The 21,047-nt window shown below is 42.4% G+C and overlaps 1 protein-coding gene across 1 annotated transcript in view; it reads left to right on the forward strand.

The window, feature by feature from the left end:
• Positions 1-487: 487 nt before the first annotated feature.
• KCTD1 (potassium channel tetramerization domain containing 1) overlaps positions 488-21,047 on the forward strand; it is a gene marked incomplete at its 3' end in the record, with an annotated part of 32,677 nt that continues 12,117 nt past the window's right edge. The window contains exon 1 of the mRNA XM_084283139.1: positions 488-663. Coding sequence (XP_084139265.1) covers positions 500-663 — 164 coding nt within the window. The 5' untranslated portion in view covers positions 488-499. The remainder of the gene's footprint in view (positions 664-21,047) is intronic.

Raw genomic sequence — 21,047 nt, forward strand, 5'->3', positions numbered from 1 at the left:
GAATGGAGGAGTTGAGGGTTTGTATTTCTCTTCTGACTGCCTCGCAATGACTGTGGAGGGCTTGGGAAGGAGCACAGATATTCTACCTGTGGGTTTTAATTAAAATAGTAATTGTTCTTAGGCTTTCTGTCTGCAGCTCGTGGTGTCTTTGTCAGAGCCTATATCAGCTCTGAAATGCGAGAATGAGCTTTTTTTTTTTCTCTGCACGGGTCGTCTGTCATGAGCAGGGTTCAGGAAGAACTTGTTGTATTGAACGTGGTTTCTACTTTCTGGGTTTGGTCGTTGTGTTTTGCCACACTTTACCTACTTAAAACATAGCCAGTTAAGACTTTTGGATTGATTTTAAAGATTGCCAAATATTTGTCTGTGCTTTAATGAGATGAAAATCATAAGCTGAGACTACGAGACAGTGCTATTGACTCGAGACTGTGGGTTTCTGCGAGGTTTTCAAGGAGATCATTAACCCACGTCTATCTCTTCACAGGACAGTCGGCCCAATATGTCAAGACCTCTGATCACTAGATCCCCTGCATCTCCATTGAACAATCAAGGCATCCCCACTCCAGCACAACTCACAAAATCCAACGCACCAGTTCACATTGATGTGGGTGGGCACATGTATACCAGCAGCTTGGCCACGCTTACAAAATATCCTGATTCCAGGTAACTTTAAAAAGATTGTTCTGCATGTCTTTGGCAACTCTTTTTCTTCAATTTCATGCTCAGACATCCCTGGGCTGTCTTAGACTGATAAATTTAGTTCCTTTTGTTTCAAAATTAAATGAGGTTTCTTTGTTCTTAGGAGGTTAGACACTGACTTTTCTTCCCCTGCTCCACTGTGTTTCAGACAAATGACATCTTTACAGATCCATATGTTTATGTACTAAAACACAGTTGATGGTAAAGTAGGTTGACTTTCTACCACGTAGGATTCTGGTTTGATGCCTGGGACCTGTTCTGTGGTTTATGACAATCCAAAACTGTATAGGTACTGCATTTAAGTCTAAATGTAGAAGTGCTGGGATTTTTTTCTTTTGGGTCTACTTTCCTGTACTGTCACAGTATATTTGCAGATGTGTCAATTGAGGTAAAGGCAAGGTTGTATGTAACAGAATATAGGACAGCATTAATTTCATACTTTTTATAGAATCTTAGGATCTTTTACATAATTAACTCTCTTAACTTGCACTTCATATATCTTCTAAATGAGAATTTAGTGGCTTTGGTAACTTACTAGCATTAAGCAGTTAGAAAAATTTGGGGTGCATGAGCAAAGGGTGTATGTAGAGTTCATGTAATAAAAGTGCAGGTTTAAGAGAACAAGAGTTCATTGAACATATTATGGTATGTGGATGTTTCGTGGTGGCAGATAAACATTGTAGTGATATTGTAATTCTAAGAGTGGTTATCAGTTATCAGAGGTTGATCATGTCTACAGTATGTCTACACCTTGCCCTTCACTGCCTGATCCTGCGGGAAGACAGGGTTACCTTCATGGTCTTTCCACGCCAGCCTTTGAGTGGGGAAGAAATTAAGGTGCAGCTCCCATTCCCCTCAGCCACTTGTACACCCCTCCCTCTCACCTCTGCACTGCTAGGGCAAAAAAGAAACTCTGTGTAGTGTCGTCGGCATAAGTTCATGGGAGTAGAAGACCCAGAGGGGCCCCATTGCTACCTTGACATGTGTCCTGCAGAGGGGTGAGGGCAGGTCTCATTATTTCTAACAGGACAGATGGGTTGGTGTACGGGGGTTTAGTGGAAGAAGGAAGGTGCAGTCTGTCAGATTCTTGGCCAGAGGGGTGCTTGGCAGCATTGAGATCCTTTTATTTATTTATTTATTTATTTATTTTTGATTTTGTGAGTGGTTTGAGTGATCCTGTCCACCACGATGAGACTTGTAATTCTTGCACTGGGACCTAAAGAAATTAAATCAGTCCTGACTAAGGCTTTAAGAGAAACTTAGAATAGAAGTATTCAGGTTAGTCCATGTCTTGGTGGAATCCTATCGCTCTAGTTGAATCTCAGTTAAGTGGTTCATTTAACAATTACCCAGAAAGATCCTTATTGCAATTCAAGCAGCCAATTCTCTGTTTCTGCTTCAAGAGCAATTCCCTCTATTAATTATTGTCCTATCACATGACTGGTCTCCAGTGTCGCTTTTGCCCATTATTTTCAGCTATTTTAATAGCAGCAATTCACAACTGAAGCATTTATTCAGAGAATTTCTTTTGTCTTCTCAGATTTTGTTTCCATCAGCCCTTAGCTACTGGGTTGTGGAGGGTGAAGACCAGAGGCGAGTTTGTGAGTTTCTTGATCCCACAACTCTAACTTGCCTTTCCGGAGGGTACAAGATACACTTCATGGCATATAATTTTGTTTTAAGCATAGGTTTCACTGGTACTACTGCCTCTGCAGCATAGGACTGGGACAGTGCTTCTAACAGTAAGAGCTGACAGTGCTATGAGAAGAGAATGGTAAATAAAGGCATATGAAAGAGAAACAGCTAAACACATGGCCTTTCTTATGACAACCTCCTCAAGGAAGGCCAGGCAGAGCAAAGTAATAGAAGCATTGCCAAAGCAAAGGCCTGCCAGGAGAGATTGAAGCAATGTCTCAAAAAGCTTGAACTGTTCGTCAAAAATGGAATTTGCCCTTTTCAGAAACTTTTCTTAGGACCTGATTGTGTTCAGCTACTAGAAGTGGTGATTACTTAGCGTTTTTCTCAGTAGCTGTAGTAGTGGTGGTGTCTGAAACTGTAGGGAAGTGCCTTCCTGTTGTGTATTCCTTCTTTCAGTGCAGTAGAAGTGGCTGTTTCTATTAATAATGCATGCAGCTTCTGTTTCCATGTCAAATTCACCGGGACAGCATATTCCTTTTTAAGTGAAGAAACACTGAAATGTCTTTCATAAGTGTGTTTGGTAGCAGTGGAATTTAAGCTTAATGCATTCTGCATTCAATTGAGCTATTGTAACACTTTAAAGTGGAAGCTATGCCTCTAGTATCAAAGCTGGTTTAATAAATTAAACATTTTAAAGCTCTTCAGACATAATTTAAAGAAAACCCAAACTCTAAGTTATAGTCATTCTGTTTCAAGTCGTTCTGACATGCGTTTATGTTTCAGTTCTGACAGTAAGTGTCTTTTGAACCCCTTGATGAGTGAATAATTCCAGTACAGTTATTAGAATCTGGAATTCCCAGACACTTCCAGAACTTGAGATATATATTTTTTTTTAACATTAGCAGCTTCAAAAGAGCAATTACTAAACTCGTTTGGATGTCAAGACCGTGGCGTGAAGCAATAAGCTGGCAATCATGATATTGTAGCTTGTTTTTTGTCTGTGAGATCTTACCTTAACGTTTATTTCCAATGTTGCGTTTGTGTATAAACATGGTGAGTGCTGGTTACACATTATCTAGTAGTATTTGGGCCTTACTAGAAATTGTTCCTTGTAGGTAGCCTGACCTGATCAGTCTGTATCCACAGACTAACTTTGTTAGTGCTGGTTCACTCTAATCCAAGCTTTTGGTCAACATTGCTTTATTTTTTATTTTTTTTCTACCAATATCGTGTGTGTGAATGAAATCAAAACTAAGGCAGGGCCTCACCAATCTCTTAGGGTGAGTTGAAGCCTGCTGAGGCTTACTGTCACATGAAGTATTGTCTTTGAAAAATAAGGTCTTGACTATCTTGCCTGAAAGAGCACTGCTCCAGGGATGAGTCAAGGCATAGGTTGCAGGCTCCAGCATCTAACAGGTTGAGACATGAAAGTCATTAGGCTCCTGACTCGTATTACATGCAGTCTAAGGGCCAGAAGCCTAAAATGAACCTTTCATCTGTGGGCCAGGTACCAGAGTCATCTTTCTTTGCGAGATTGAAAGGGTGATATCCAAAGCAGCAGCTTTGGAGTCACTGCGACTTGCCAGTATGGAGGAGACCTGTCCTGATAGAGCAGTCTTTGCTTTGGAGCAAGTATACTCTTCCTTCTCCTTTTGGGTTCAGTAACATCTCTTCTTGTGCCTCTCCCTTCTTCCCTTCTTGGACAGGATAGTAGGAATTGGAAAGAGTACTTCAAAAAGGGTTCCTTAAATGGTACCAGGTAAAGACTTGCACCTTGCAGGGCACGTTTTCTGTAATTCTTTTGTTAGATCCACAGAACCAGTTTGTGACTTGATATGTAAAACGCCTACTGACAAGCATCCATCCGTTCCTCCAAAGAAAACCTAGGTGAGAGTATAAAAGCATCTTGCTGATGATGCTGGGCCCTTGCCCTTTGCTATGGAAAGTCCATCGAGGGCTTCTCTCAAATACTCTTACAAAGAAACCAAGGAATCAGGACCTAACTGTATTCTGGCCAAAGGCTGATTGCAGTGAAGAAATCCAGCAGACAAGCAGCTTATCTTTGAATTAAGTAATCCTGGAATGTAAAATTCTGAAGGTGAAATAATGCTTAAAAAAATACAATTCATAACGAATCAGCAGTATAAAATGCAGGGGAGCCCAGTTTATATTTCAGACCAGGGAGAACTTGCTGTTTTCACAAGGAAGATCTCATATGATTGTTTTATCTCATCAACAAACTTCAGGTTCTCCCAAGCCATCAGTGAAACCATGCCTCAGACATGATCTCATACAGCTGAATAATAAAATTTGCCAGAGTTAGGCTTCATGAAAAGGCAGATTGAATCAGTTTATCTACCTACAAGACCTAGTGTTAAGGCCGGAAAAAAAATTAAAAAGCTATTTTTCTTTAAGTACCTGAGCAGGGGCAAGCGTCCTTTTGTGCACCTTTTCCCTACAATACTGTAAACTTGCTGCATTCACTCATGTGTAGATTGTTCCTCCTGTTTTTCAGTTGTTGACCAATGGTGATGCATATGTCCATGTGAATGGACCAGATGTGGTTGTTTCTGCTCTGTGAGAAATCTTGAGGTTTTAGAATTTGTTCTGTTTTGAACTAGATTATGCAGGATAATATTTGGCAACATGGTTTTCTGTTAAGCATTTGGATGCACTGTTTTTTTTGTTTTTTATCTTATTACTTTGTTTTTGCAAATAAAGATTTTCAAAAATGAGCCTGCTTTCTAACAACCCAGAATAAGCCTCACATTTTTTAATGGGAAGATGGATACAAGATGAGGATCTCCTAGAAGTGCCTTTCTCACCTGAGAGCTGAGGCATGTGCAAGTTCTTCCATTGTTCTTCATGGCCACCAAAGAGTCTGAGGAAAGTAGCTTGTGTTTGTAGAGTTTATGAGTAGAGGAAACACAGGTCTGTTAGTTCTCATGTTGGAACCCGAGCAGCCTACTCACCTTCTCTCAGTGTATTATCATCTTGCATAAGATCAACCCTTTGCTTGGAGATGGCAATCCTACATTTCTCAGCCTTATCCTGTCTGTATGTTGTCTACCAAAAGTTGTTGTGCACCAGGCTAAGACAACCTCAAATGACTGTCGTAGCTAAATGAGATGTTTGACTTTGATCCGTATGAGCATCAGCTCTCTGATATCTCTGTTATCAGCAATATCAGCAGTGTGGTCTGTCATAGGTTCAAAGCATCTGGACTTTTAATTAGTTCTGTCCGATTCGCACAGTACAAACTTTTGCATAATTCCATGGCATCAAATTGGCACATCTTATATTCCCACTGTAGAATCAGAAGATTTCTTAAAAACTTTAGATATTTTTCCTTCTGGAACCTTTTGGGGTATTTGATTGCGTTGCTACATCTCCCATCTTGAGTTATTCCCTGCATACAAAGATGGGTTCTTCTTGTATAGTATTTCACAATACTTCCAAATTTCTGCCCAGGGCTGTTTCAGGTTTTCATATGAACCAATCCATTCATGTCCCAGTTTTCTTACCCAATCTTCATTCTCAGCCCTCAGGGAAATTAAATTTCACACACTTGGATCTAGTTAGGACACTGGCTTTTTTGGTTGACGAGGGTTTCTTTTGCATCAATAGCATAAAATTACTTAGGAAAATGCCCAGATTGCCCTTGGCCCTTACTGAGAGTTTGGGAGCAGGCCTTACCCTTCATAGGTTGCGTATGTGAACCCCCAAGGACATCCTGTGCATTAGGCAGGGTACCGCTGTTTGCCTGTTTCAGAGCTTTGGCAGTTTCTGCTGTTTGAAGGCTGTCTGCAGTTCCAGAAGAAGACATGTCCCTTGGTTCATGCTTCTCTAGGTTGCAAGGCCATGCTGGAGGCTTCTTGTTAGGTAGGAGGCCTGCTGTGGTGGGGCTGTTCCGTGCTGTGCATAGGAGTCCCCATGCAACACCTCATGAGAGCAGTCCTCATACTTGTTTCTGACTCATGGTACCTCTCAAACTATTGTCATGTGAGGTTAGTCATTAAAAAAAAGAAAAAGAAAAAAAAGCCAAGTTTTCTAATTAATGAGCTTTATGTTTGGTTTTTTGGTTGTTTTTATGAAAATGCTAACAGAATGGGTGTTATTACATCTTTACTTCTAGTCTCCTTGTTTGAATTAATTTTCCTGGAAGGCACATCTGTATCAGAAGAACTATTTGGTGATCTTTCTAGAGTAGCAACGTCAAAGCTGGCTGAGGTAATATTACTTAAACCATTGTGCTAAATTTCTTATACAGCTTTTTCTTCTGTAAGTTGTAAAGAGCAAGCTCCCTTGAGAGTTTTCAGTGTTGTTATACTCGGGCAGCTGCCTCAGTATGAGTGGTCCAGGTGGCAATTTTTTAATATTTTGTATTTTTTATTTTATATTTTGTTTTTGTTTTTTGTCCTGGCAAGGGGGAATAGACAGAAGAGGTTGGCAAAGTCTTGGTTTAATCTTTGTTACCTACCCTGGCTTGCTCATCTAATTATTCACTTTTTATATTTCATCATTTGATTGCTGCATGGTCTTGTGGTAAGAAAAAAGGTTTGGGATAGGACAACACTCTACCACTGATGTGTTCTGTGACCCAAGATAACTGATTTGACTTTGAGCTTTGGTTGCTTCCTGCTAAGGTTAACAAAAAAGCAATTTGTAAAATGTTCTATGATGAGGATTGAAGTGTAAAAGATTGCTGTCTCTAAGCATAAATATTTATAGATGCCAGTAACAGCGATAGAAACAGTTGATGACATTATTATCATCAGAAGCATGTATCAGTGAAAAATGAAATGCTGATTCAGAAGGACCATGCACAATACAGTTTGTTCAACAAAGTTTAAAACTTCTGTGCTGTCACCTGGTGTTTCTTACTCCTGGGCTGCTGTTCTTTATTTTGTCTTGGTTGCTGTAACCACGTATACAGATCTGGGGGGAAAATAGAACAGTAAATGATAGTATACTTAATTCCTACTTCAAGAAATTTAGAGAATTTACACAACTGATGTTGTAAAGAGAAATCTTTTGTAACACACATCTGTCAATAAATTGCTCAGAGGGGTATTTTCTAGTCATGGCTGAACTGAGATTAATTGTATCTCTAGGTATGTATATTGAACTCAAGGTATATATTGACCTCACTTTGCCTCAACGAATGATCACCACAGGTCAGCCATCACTGTCTCCTTGGTAGAAGTTAATATTTTCTGAATCTTAGTCCTGTACTATGTTTACCTAGCAAGGTCAGCAAGCCATTGCTGTTGCTTGTGGCTAGTGACTGGGTGAAAGAAATAGCATGATCAGATTAGCAGGTTTTCACATCGTGTGGTCAGTAACTGGTAGTGAGTCATCACTGAAAGGGGCCATCAAGTTGATGTCTTCCTGTTATAAGTGTCAGTAAAATTGTCTTTGTGTATTAGTTATTTGTAGGATTAAATAGTTTTCTATTTATTATATACTTTTTCAATCTAATGAGTAAAATAATAGTGAAATCAAGGTAGTAGAGTGTTAGAGTACTCCTCACACATGCAGGCCCAAGGACTTTCTATCACAGGGGTTCGTGCCATGCTTAGCCATGGCTCCATGAATGTGATGGTGTGGGTAGAAGTATTCAGAATAAATTTCTACCCTCATGAGTGTTACAAAGTGAAAGGCTTCATCTCCTTATTTCTGAGGCTAGTAGTCTTCTGAGGTAACAAATGCTTTTCTAGAAGAAAAAGAAGAAAATCTGTATCCATATTGTCAGCATGGCTCACAGGTCCATGTACCAGTAGGCCTTGGTGAGGTGGTATGGTTTGGTTCAAGCTGTCAGTCAGTAATTACTGTTTGTGAAGGATCAGTGCTCCAATAACTCTTCTCATTGCACAGGCTGCTTGATTTCAGCTCCGTGGGTGGAAATTTGTTAGTGAGGAACAGCTGAGGAGCTTTCAGACTTGTAGCCCGGTAGCGTGGCTCATAAACCAGCATAAAGAAAGCCACCCGAGCTGTATTGCTCGTTCTAACTGACCAAGAAAACGCTCAGAGAAAAGGGAGTGCTCAGCCTGTGAGTTGTGCTGCTCTGATAAGGACAAGCCCATGAGAAACTGAGGTGGCAGCTTCCTGCTTGGCACTGAAGCGTTGTGCTTATCGGTCATTTCTGATTGGGTCCAGATTTGAATCACAGCCTGGAGGTTCACTGGTTTGTTTTGCCTTTTGCTGTACCCAGTCCTTGCACTCGAGGACCTCTGTGCGTTAGCACTAGGTCCTGATTCTGCTGCCACATGGGCTGTTTGCTCTTCGCTGGTCTTTCGTGAACTGCAATGCAGTTGCTAAGGAAATTGGCATCTCCTACGTACGCAATTGCAGAAGTAAACATTTGGTTTCCAGTTTTGCCATCAACACCTGGCCACCGATTGGGTGTGTTTGGAGCTTTAGGACTAAGGCTCTGACTTGTCTTCCTTTTGATAATGGTCAGTTTTCCTGTTGGGTTTCAGGCATACAAGTGTGTTTGCCGTTTGGGGCTTTATCTGCAAAGTTTGCATAGGAATTTGGAAAAACTGCTTAGGACCCAATGTTTATCTGCGCTCTTTCTAATACAAATAATGCATAAATACTGTGGGATTGTCACCAGCTCCTGTTATGTGAACACGTCCTCTAACTTAACTGGTTTGCAGCGTATTCAAATGCAGTCGTGTCATAACCAGACAACTGTCAGCTGACAGGCTTGAGTTCTCCTTTGTCATTCATTTTCAGTCTCTTTCCCTATAATCTTCAGCTCTCAGGATGTCGCTGTCTCTTCGACTACATCTTTTTTTCTGTCCGCATTCATCTCTGAGTATCGAGCTTAATTTTGCCATCAGAATTCCCTCATTGCTTTGTCTTCATTTCTTCTTCACCTGTGTTTTTCTGTCTCTGTCAGAAGGGAGTCAGAGCTCACAAAGATCACACATGATCTTTACCTGGCCAGATCAAGGCACATTGCTTACTTCTTGTCTCTTTCTCCCCACACACCATTAGGTTTCTGACTCCTGTTAATGGTGAGTTTTCTTGGTGTAGTTAAGCAGCCAGCCTGGTTTTTGGATATCTCATATGATGCTTTCACTCATAGTGACATCAGCTGAAAGGGTGCTCTGAGACTCACTGATACCACTGAATCTTTGAATCGGTGATCAAAATAAAGCATTACTAACTGTGGTGGGTATGTTATCTTAGATCCAGCACAGTTGTCTCTGCACCTCATTTGGACAATCTCCTAGGCACTTTGAGGCACTCCGCCTGCCTCAGAGAGTCAAGGGGCTCCTGTAACAGCTGGAACAACAGCTTTGAGTTGAGCTTGTAGCTAATTCTCACGGCCTGCTTTGCAGGAGCACGCCTTTAGGAGAGCAGTGGTCTGACGGTCACCTTTCCACCCAGTCCTTCCACTGCACAGCTCTGTCTGTGTAGACACTTGGGTTAGCCCTGATGCTCAGAGCAATATAGTACAACGCTCCACCTGGACTCGTTTATCCTGCTTCCAGCTAACTCAGCTGTGCTGCCGCTGGTACCCAAGCTAATTACTGAAGACCAATACTTTATATTTCTATGCACCACTGCATTTTGCAGCAGAGGCACTCGGTGAAAGGAGAGCAATGCTGGCAACTCAGTTTCTATAAATCAACTTTGTTTGTGAAGGAGTAAAAGAGGTGAAAGGGGAGAGTGATAGAAAGGTACAGAGATTTTCTTCGTAAGATTAAATGGCAGAGCATAGCAATATTAAGTTCAATGGCAGTATACTTCAGCAGTTCATCAATTTATAAAGACAAAGATTAATTCTACTTCCTAAACCTCAGTGGGGTTTCCATGCTGAAATGTGACTCGTCTGTCAGTCAAATGGTAGGCATAATTGTTCTTTAAGTGACCTATTAAAATACCATTCATTTTAATTAAAAGTTGTATTTGTGTCCTGGCACAGTCCGTACCCAAACTGCTGAAGCCCTTTCCATGCAAGGCGCATTGCAAGGAGCTGGCTTGAGCTGTGTGATACACACGTGAAACGGGAGCGATTGAAGTCCAGAGCAGCAAAATGTGGCTTGCCTTCGGCACCTGCTGCCAGGGAGGGAGATGGAGGGAGAAGCAGCATCTCCCAGGGCCGCACCCAGGCTCTTTGCATTCCCTGCCTGAGACGTTGCTTGTAGTTACTTCTTGCGGCGTAGAAAGTTATAGTACGGGGCATTTCCCGTAAGTGTGTCACTTCAGAGCAAATGATGGATTACGTCCTTCCACACCCCAAAAGCATTCTTTGTGCTATAATTAAAAAATAAATGTTGCAACGTTGAATTGGAAATATTTTCTGCCATACAGTGAATGTGTTTTGTTAGGTTGCCTGGATGTAATTGCAACAATGTCAGGGTATTAAAACCTTGTCATGGGGCAATGGTTTCCTGCCGCTATGCGAGTGCCAAGGACTGCTTTGCTTAGCAGCAATATTGCTGTTTATCTCCATCAGCAGCGGTGATGATTTTGCTTCTGTGGAACTTTTCTTCTTATTTTCTTGCCCATATGCACATGATAAATTGCAGCTCTGCGCGAGCACTAACCTCAGAGCTTAAATGCTAGGAAGCGCCGCTGTGCCAGAGAGCGACCGGGCTGGGAGATGGTTCCTGGTCTGCCCAAACTTGCCGGCAATCCAAAGGAGAAGCCTCCCAAAACAGCCACCCCATTCAAGGAGCTCCGCCAGGCCCCTTTCGCCCATCTGAGAATTGATTTCTCTTAAATAGTTCAGAGGGCCCTGGGGGGCTCGCGGCGTGCATAAAAAATGAAAACCCTTCCTGTCTTAGAGCAGTGCAGGCAGTCAATACAAAAGAGAAAAATGATCTTTTGAGTGTATCCCGTTGAATCCATTATCTTGAGGGCCTGCGTGTGGTGCTTCATCAAAACATCATCATCTCAGTGATACGTGGGGGGAGAGGGTGAGGCGGCGTTTGGGGAATTCAGAGAAGACTGCGGTGCTCCCAGTGCCACAGGATAGGCTAAACACGTTACAAGCCAGAAAATGAGAGCTGCAGCAAAACTGATATGTTCCTTTTTATAACAAATTGATTTCATATTTTACATGTTTGAAACACAAACAAATCATTCAGGAAAAGTTTTGAGTGCCTCTTGTGTCGGTAGGAAAGCCCTGTTGGGCATCTATTACAATAATTGCTTTGCTTTAGATCAGAATACAAACTTTCTTTCCGATTTTTTTTTTTTTTTTTTTGCTTTACGATGATAAAGAGAATAAAAGAGGAAAGAAAAAGATCAGTGTCATGTGCTGTCAGTGCATTCTAGCCTTGTTTTGGCAGGTTGTCAAGGGGTTAGACGGCACTATCATGTGCTAAACTGGTGTTGAATTTCAATTTCTTGTGAGTTGAGTGTGTCACAACTGTTAGTTTTTAAACAGTGACGTTTTTTAAATTTTTTGCATGCCTGTATTAATGATTTGTATGTTTTACTTAGACGAGCATGAAAGGAAGATACTTGGTTTCAGCTGTTCTGAGTTTGCAGTGTTTACTGGTGTTATTTTACCAGATTGTGTGGTTAGAAGCTGATATTTTGCTGCCAGTGTTTCCTTGCTGCAAATAATAAGGATGTTGTTCTTTGTTAAATTATATGAAATAAAAGAGAGAAGAAATGAGGATCAATTCCAATAATCAGTAGTATCAATAATCCAGGAGGACTAGTGAAAAAATGTATTTTTGGAGGGCAGCTGCAACGGGAAGAACGCAGACAGTATTCCAGAATACAACTGACTCGTCAAGCTTACGTCCTTCGGGGTGTCCTCCATTTCCTTTAGAGAAAGGTTTGCTTAAATAAACTGGGCAGTAAGCAGTGGGTGTGTGCTTTTGCACAACAACATCCACCCAGGTGCATTGTTGGCCATGGTGATCCTAAAGGCAGAGTGCTGTCAACATTCCTAATTGGTTATTACCCAATAACGCACACCCTCGAGTGTCTTGGGACTACAAAATACTTTCTACCTAGCCTTCCTACATGAATAATGAAGTACTTCAAACATTCATCCAATTATATCCAGCCTCTCTCTTGACTAAGGGTTGCCAAATGCAATTGGACATACTTCTGACATAGGATTGCAGGCTGCATCTATGTTGGAAGGGCTTAGTCATAATTCTTGACTTCTGGGGAGAGATTAGATAACACCGCGATGGTAATTTCTCCAGCCTCAAAACCTACTGCTTATTCACTTTGGCTATTAAATTCTGTTCTACTAGCTGTATAATTGCAGAATTTTAAAAATGTATTTTTTTAATTTTCCACTTGGAGCTTGTCGCGTGAAACAGCGTGTGTTGTGTTTGAAAAAATAAGGTGATTTGCGTGTTCTCCAAGTGCTGCTGGTACAGCTGCCTATGAATGAAGTCACCAGCAAGCGTTTGAAAAGCAGACAATTACTTTTCAAACATATATACTGTATTTGTTTTCTGCTCTTTGGTTTTCAAGTCATTTTGCTGCCAGTCATGATTGACTCCCAGTATTCCGGTGTCTTATTTTTGAATGGATGTTTCTTAAGTCTTGCTAACATGCTGTTACAGGCAGAAGTAAGCTAGGGGAAAGATGCCTCCCTGCTTGTATTTTCCTTGTGGAAGACCTAACTCAAGGGAAAGGACGAGGAGAGAAAAGCTTCTGCTTTTCAGTAGCTAATGTGTATTTGGAGGCTCCGCTTTTTGTCAGGCATTCTCATTTTTCCAGCTTCTATTATTGTTGTCTCATAAAGCTGGGCCCTGGGCCATGCCTTTCATGCCGGCCTTTCCCTGCTTAGTAGCTAACCCAGATAAACTCATCAGCAGAGCTACAATTGCACTTTCCCCTTTCCACTTTGGATTAATGGCGCAGCTCCCTCTGACTGAACGGATGCTGCTCTCCAGGCTGCAGAGGTCTGGTTCCAGGTGAGCCTCTAATTCCTCACTTCAGATACAGAAATAACAGCCCTAATCAGGCGCGTTTCATGCTTCTCTCTTTGGTAGGCTCAACAAAAGGAGAGGTGAAAAGGATGTTGCTGGAAGTCGCTGCTTGTCTGGTGTCATTATAAGGTGTAAAGCATTGGTTTGAAAATAGAAACAGCTGCTACGGCTGTAACTTTCAACTGCATTTAGCTTCTATGTGGGTCACTTTATTTCCTGTTAAAATGCGAAGTAGCTAAATAAGGGGTGTGAGTCCTCCTTCCTTCTCTTACTAACGGAGTCCTGAAAACAGGACAGGCCAGAGGAATTGGTGGAGAACATGCACCCGGTTTTTGTACCATGCAAAAATCATAAAGCTGGTGGCACAGTTCTCATCCATAGGAGAAAAATCAGTCATGTTGTTTTCAAACTGCAGGAGGAGAGGGCTGCAGCACTGAGAGAGCCTGGGTAGGGCTGCTCCAGGAGCACATCTCCCTGCAGCCCCATCCCGTCCTGCAAAGGACCTTCGGCTCGTGTGCCTCGGTGTCTTTCTTTGCAAACTGCTTCCTCTGGGGAAGGTGAGCAGTTATGAAAGCTTCATCAGCTGGAAGCTGAGGAGGCTGCAGACAGAACAAAATAAATGGGGTGGGGTCTGGAAAAACAGGGCTGGTGAAACCCAGTGCCAGTAAAGGTCAGGTCTGTTGCAGTACATTGCTGACTAAACTTACGTACAAAAGGAGGGCACATCCATCATAGCACGGAGAGTTTATTTTCCTCATCGCTGTGCTAATGTTATTCTGCCGTAGTAACAAAACATTTGTGGGACAGTGTGTGAGCGGGGCTGGTCCCTACGGTCAGAAAGGGCTCTGCGCTGTTCCCAACAGCCTTCCGTGCTCCATGGGTCCATGAGAAATCCCCTCTTTGTCTTCTCTACGTGTCCTGTGATGATAAGCCAGCAATGTGCTCCCAAAATGGGATTGGGAGTTTAATTTTACCTGTATTTTTTTTTTTGTATTAATTTTGCCTTTGACTTTAAGGAGCAAGCATGTCTCGACTGATGTCAATCAGCAGACCTGCAAACAGATCCTCATCGCACTTGCTGCTTTCCTGTCGGCTGTATCACTGCAATATCGCTGCTAACATCGCAGTGCCCAACCATCTCAGAGCCTTCTCCCTCCTGGTAAAGCCCATCACGAAGCTGGTGCTCAGCAGCAGCTTCTGCCTGGCAACTTGGGCACCTTGCAGCATACACCAAGAGGGGAAGAAAGCTGCGCAAAAGTGAGCGGCCAAACAGGACAATCCATAATTTTCCCTCACAGAGGTCTGCATGGCTAATGCAAATAAAGACAGACTTTCATGGATGCAGTTAGTGAGAAAGTATAGTTTGGTGGTCTTGCTTCATGGTTGGAATTGCTTGTTTTAAAAGACGTTATCTTTTCCAGACTTGTGTTGTGCTAATTGGCTTCTACCTGCCTCTAAACTCCAAGAAAAGTAGGCTTTCAGGAAGGTAGTGGTAAATGATCAGAACCTTCCCACAGCCCCAAACCATTTATTGCAGCCTTGACAAATTCTGGAGAGGTGGGGGGTGCAGAGCTTTGATGAAACAGCACAGCTTTTGATTATCCCAAACTATTTTAAGGCAAACCAGAATGTGGTTCTGTAGATCTCCTGTAAAGATAGCAGAAAACAATTACATCTATGCCTGGTGGTGATGCAAGAAAAAAAAATCTAACAAAACACCTGGATTTCTGCTAAATTAAAATTTTATTACATTCAGGAATAGAGAAAAAATGTATTGGTATTAAGTAGCTACACAAGTGGAGGGGATAATGCAAGGTTGTTGAAACATGTTTTATTTTCAGCAAGCACAGAGAGGAAGAGAACACTGAAACACTTCTCTGTCCCTGGAAATGCCTGTGTTGGGATTTGTGTTATTCTCCAAAATTGCAGTTTTGAAATTCAGGATTTTTCTTACAGAATTTGTAGGTCTTTTTCTTGTTGTTGGTAAGGGAATTGTCGCCTTGTGGTGTACACTTACTCATGTTAGGCGTTGATCAGGTTTTTCAGTATCCATCGTTAGTGCAAGCTGCAACTTAAGCTATTGCTAGAAGAAATGTGCAGCAGCAGTACCTGTGTCTGGGGATGAGGACAGATACAGCATGGAAAGACCCTTAAGCAATGTCTGTTCCCCCCCCCCCCCCCCGCTTTAATCCAGGCATAGTTAAATTTCATTCTGTCTTTTTAGAGAAAGGCTTCAAATTAAGCATAGGAAATAATAAAAATATATAGATTCAAGCAGTAGACTACTCCATGAGCAATGTCTAGCTGCTGGCTTAAAAGCAGTGCTCAGCTTTCCAGGGAGGCAACTTGTTTATTAGCAGCCTGGTGTAGCCACAAGGAAATCCTGGCTGTTGGGCTGCCCTGGTTTCTACCAGTAAGATCTGGCCATCCCGTGGGTGGGAGATGCTGGCTGAGCATGGGCAGCAAGTGCTCATTCACGGCTCTTGCTGGGACTCCGTGGCTGCTCTGTGAGCCTTTGGAAGCTTCCCTGCATCGTCCATAGCCCTTTAGGGGTCCCCAGGATGCCCTCGAGCATCCCAAATGGCACCAGGCACCTTCAGTTTGACAGTTTAGTTGCATCCTGGCTTTCCTGCTTTGAAAGAATCATGGTGTGACATTCATGTTGGACATGGTATTTTTGAGGGCTTCATTTACCAGAATAATGCTGTCTGTTTTCAGCTACATTGATTAATTAATCCTCATCACCCTATTTACAGGGCTGTATTGCTTCTGTATGGTATCTCAGTTCTTATCCTTTCTTCTTTACCTCCTCCACAGAAATACATTCTTACTGTGGGGTTTGGTATGGCTGCAGGGACTATTACACCATGACAGCATCTAATTTAATAAACAATAAAGCCACTGTTTAGTATATGTAAAGTTTGTCAATGGAAGTAATGTTATCTGTGTGCTTTTTATCACCCCCACCACCAGCAGAATATGCAGGCGTGGCTTTGGCATTTCTAACCTATGCATTAAGCATTGTTCGTTGCTCAGAGCCACAGTCTAAGATGTTTTAGGTGGACTTTCCTGTCCTCTTAACTGATTAGCACACAGGTTTTGTATTAACTGATTTGCTTAATGGTGTGATTTTCCTAGTTACTGAAATGCCTAAATCATTTCAACCTCTAGCGTGGAAGCAGTTAAACATGTAAATGTATGAGAATAAATTAGACAGGTATAAACACGTCTCTCTATGTAGGCACATGGGTGTCCACACTAGGAATCGAGGCAATGTAATTGTAATGCATATAAGCTAGAGTTAGTCAGAACAATAGCAGTGCGTGGCCCTGCGTTTCTCATAGTAAATTCTGTGGTCGTAACGCCCACATCTTCCTTGCCTCTATTGTGCGTGCTCTCATGCTATCTGGGTTGCCTTTCTCAAGGAATTTGTAATCTGAGCTGTGAACCTGGAAGCGCATCCTCGGTCCGGGTGGAGGAATGTGGGAGCAGGTGATCTATGCACTAAAGCAGAGCACAAGTGCTCGAGACACATGTAGTAAACCTGTTATCGTGTAGCTGGCCTTGCAGCTTTTCTCCGTGCAATTAAAGTCAGCTTTAATAGGAAAAGAACGTTATTAGAGCTGCCAGGGCAACCTTAGTCTGTCATCTTCATGGTATATGTGCAGTAATACCATCTCCAATACGTGATTGCCTGCTGCTCTGCACAGAGAAACGTGGTGCTCAATTAATAAACATCTCGTCAGCATCTCCTGTTCCTCCTCACTGTTCAGCACGTGTCCTTGGGCTGTATTTTCTGCACGTTATTCAAGTCCCGTTCTGAGGAGTCATTCTTGCATGCTTTCTTGCAGCTTTCCGTAGCCCGGCACCTTCTTGCCTCACTCACGGCAGATTGTGTTTGAAGGCAGAGATGTGACGTGAAAAGGGCTGAGGTGGCGAGATGTGGAAGCTGTGGCTGGGTTTGTGCTCTGGCCACCAGGCCACTGCTCTCTGAGGTGTCACGGCACCTCAGGCCATGAGCTCTCAGTGCTTCTGTGAGCTGGCCCCCGTGTTGTGGGGTGGGAGCTCACAAAATAAGGCAGACACACTTGGTAGCATCACACAGGAGATCTGGATGGAGTTTGTTTCTCCAGCATGGTCCCTCTCTGCATGGCCTCCGCCCCTTCCTGCCTCCCCTCGCCTCACCCCTCTGGCCTCTCCCAGCTCCTCCAGCAGCTGAAGCAAGGGTCCCATGGGCAAGGGTCTGCTACACTCTGCAGACCTGGCTGATCCCACATCCCGTGCTGCCCAAGTGGAGGGTGCTGTGGGAAGGCTGTAGGTCACGAAAGACCACAAAAAGGTCACATTTCAGGCACAGGGAGGTTTGCAAACAGAAGCTGCAGAAGGACCTCCGGTGTCTGACATCTCAACTTGCGATGCTTGTTTTGACTAGGACAATATTCTTTACATACGTATTTTTCCCCGTTTGTCTATACTTAGAAGGCTTTAAAAGAACTTTGCACCTTCCCTGGCAAATTTGCCTTGTGACAGTATGTGGGAATGCTTTATTCCATGCTGGGTTCTGTGTTTTCTGGGGACACAGGCTCGTTGTAGTTAACAGCTAGAGGTTTCAGAAGCACTTTGAAATTTATTCATTGGTGAGAAGCTGTTAATTAGGCTGCAATGTAGAAGTGGCCTTTAGAGAATTAGTCCTCGTAGGACCCTCTGTGTGGCACGCAGAGGTTGGTTTCACACTCTGATGCCTTTATGGCAAGTGCCTTCTTGTCCCGTCTGCAGAAATGGGCTATCTGTCCTTCTAGAGGAGGCAGCAGCTAGCAAAACAACACAGGTAGGGTTTCTGGCTGAGTAGCCAGAGTTGTGAAGATCTTGGAAAGCTTGATCTTTTACAATTTCATGGCAGTATTTCCTAATTTCCAGTGATTTGAATGTGGAATTTTAATGCTGAGCATTCTTCAGGGTACAGAGGAAATACTGAGAGCTAGCAGTGGTTTGAATGAAATTCATGAAAGCTGAGGGGCAAGTTTGATACACGAAAGAATACATCAAAGAATTTCCCCCGTTCTGGGAAGGTAGTTTGGGGTGTTTTTTTTCCCCAGTGCCAAGATTTTTGAAAGAGAGATGTCTCTAGTAGCTTTTCTTATTTTTTTTTTAGCGTTGTCTCTTTGTGTAATCTAGGTTTACAGGGTTTATTGACAGAGCTATGAAGAAGGCTATTGCTAACATGTCTTTTTTAAAGAAATGACAGGCTTGAAGGAAGGCGGGTTGGAGCAGATACATCTTCTGCTTTCTACCTAAAAGCGGTCCCAAGACACGAGTTCTACTTCAATACGTTGCTGACTGTGAAGGAGCTCAGTCTTCTGCATATATAGAGCATCATGGCCTTTGGGATGTTGCACATTCACCAGTTTAGCTGCTTTCTGGCTTTTGGTATTGAACGATAAACACTCCAGTTCTGCTCCTATCCTCCATTATCTGTACTCACAGCAAACCTGACCATCTTAAACATGATTAAAATATAATTCAAAAGTTATTAGCTAATTATGACGCAAAGTACTTAATTTGCCATTGCACCCTAATAACTTAAAGGTACTCCTGATAACTTGGTAATAACCGTATCATAAGCAAAAGGACACGGTTGCTACTAACTTAATAGGCAGCTTCCCTCAAGATAAAACATAAATAACGTACCTCAATGAAATCGGATTCGAGCTTAGTAAAATTATCTTGGCAAGCAAAGAGAATATTTGTTAATTTTTCTGTGAAATGTTATCATTGCCAAGAAAACTTGGTTACAAAAAAATAGAGATGGAGAAAGTATTTGCGTAAATAATTGATTTAACATTTCATTGGCTTAAATGATTTTAGGAAAAGTGGTTTTGATACACGCTGGAAAACTAAAAAGTTTTCTGGGACTTATTTGCAAGATATCAAACACTGCAGGAGATGCGGAGCTTAAAGGCTTGCAGCCTGCTCTGCAGCAGATCCAGTGCATGAGTGAGCCTGAATAAAGGAGCAAGGAGAAGGTGGCACAACAAAGCATCAAACATCAATGGTCAAGTGCCCAGCCCTTGACTTGGCGTGTAGGTCTGGTTGATCAGGGAGCTGGCCAGCTGGAGAGATGTCTCAGGGTCCTGCAGGATGGAGGAGAGGGGCTGTGTTGTAGATAGTGGTTTAGCTGAAGGGACAGCCTGTTTGGGGTTTGCAAGGCTTGGTTTTGTTGGGAGACGGGTCTGTATGGTATCAAAAAGGGCTGTTCCTCTTATCTGTCTGCATCTCTTTTGTTATACCAGAAGCTGAGAGGTACAGAGCAGAGACAGAGGGTATATGGTAAACAGAAACTCCCCATTCCGTCATCTGCAGTCTGGAGTTAGGACTGTGCTGGCCTCACCTAGGCTGCAGTCATGCAGTGGGGGGAAAGGGTTTCTGTCTGCCCACATATATACTCTTCTAGCCATGAGTCACCAGCTCTCAACATCCCATCCCAATTATTTATTGCCTTCCTTTCTAAATCATCAGTATTTCTACAAGTGCCATTTGGATCTGGGTGGCTGATGGTCCTGAATGTGGGCATTTGAACATCACAGGAGAATTATTATTTAATAATTATTTACCTCTGCTCTGAATTTCCTTGGTTGCCAGATCACCTGTTTAGTGGGGAAAATACAGGTTTTAATTTTTCTTGGAAAAACTTCCTTTTCAGGCAAACAGATCAGGCTGTTGCTTTTGTCTTCTGGGGCCTTTGCCATCCATTGTTTAGTTCACCCCAAAGTTTCCTGTGACCCACATGTTCTCGTTTGCGTGGCTGTCGTTCAGTTATACATCCCCAGCATCTCCACACTCATCTGCAGCATATAAAGCTGCAGTTGTCTCTCGTGGCCGTCTCATTCCTGCAACATGACTGCACGGAGTTGTGCAATTTGTTCTCTCCCAGTTAATGTGTCAGTTTGTCCATGTGGGTTGGATCCGGTGACTATTGGTTCATTTTTAATAGGCCTGATTTGCTTTCATTTCTGCTCCTGGTGCTGCTGCTGATCAAGCAGGTTATAGCAAATCCCACGTTTTGTTGTTTTTTTTTGTCTCTGATGCCTTCCCTCATGATACCACCTCACTCATCATTTTGAATTCTTCCCATCTGTTCCTCATATACTTTACTCTGCATTTAAGGCTACTCACCACCTCCCATCTATCTCAATTCCTTCTAAGTGTTTTATTAGCCCCTTGAGCTTGTCCTTACCCTCTCTTTTGCCTCCATGCTCAAATAACAATCATAAGATGTTTGAAATGGTCTCCATGTAAATGATTCAGTCCTTTAATCTTTGGCAAATATTTCCACAAAGGTTTCTGACATCACTTCCACTCAATATCTGGGATTTATCTGTTCTTTAAAATGCCATGTAACATTCTCTCTTAAATCTCATAAGACCCGAGGTTTTAATGTCTTCTCCTTCTTGCTTTGTCTGCTTTGGCTCCTATATAAATACCTTTTCTCTAGAAGGTTTAATAAGATTTTAGGTGTTAATACACTTTTCCCCCGTTACCTTCACTTTACAATCATTGTATTCATGCCTCTTCTAATAACTTAGGAACTGTCTGTGCCAAGGAATTCCTGAGACTCATGGACACGAAACCTTAAATTAAATGTAAGGAGGAAGAGATAAGAACAAATTATAATAGCACTGAGAGCAGGAGATTACAACAGGGTATTTGGTTAAAATGTGGTTTTCATAATGTATGTCTTACTGAAAATTGCAAATTTATTCTCTTATATCATGTTTATGAGGCAAC

Source organism: Netta rufina (assembly GCF_964035555.1).
Source record: "Netta rufina genome assembly, chromosome: 2".
Classification (NCBI taxonomy): Eukaryota; Metazoa; Chordata; class Aves; order Anseriformes; family Anatidae; genus Netta; species Netta rufina.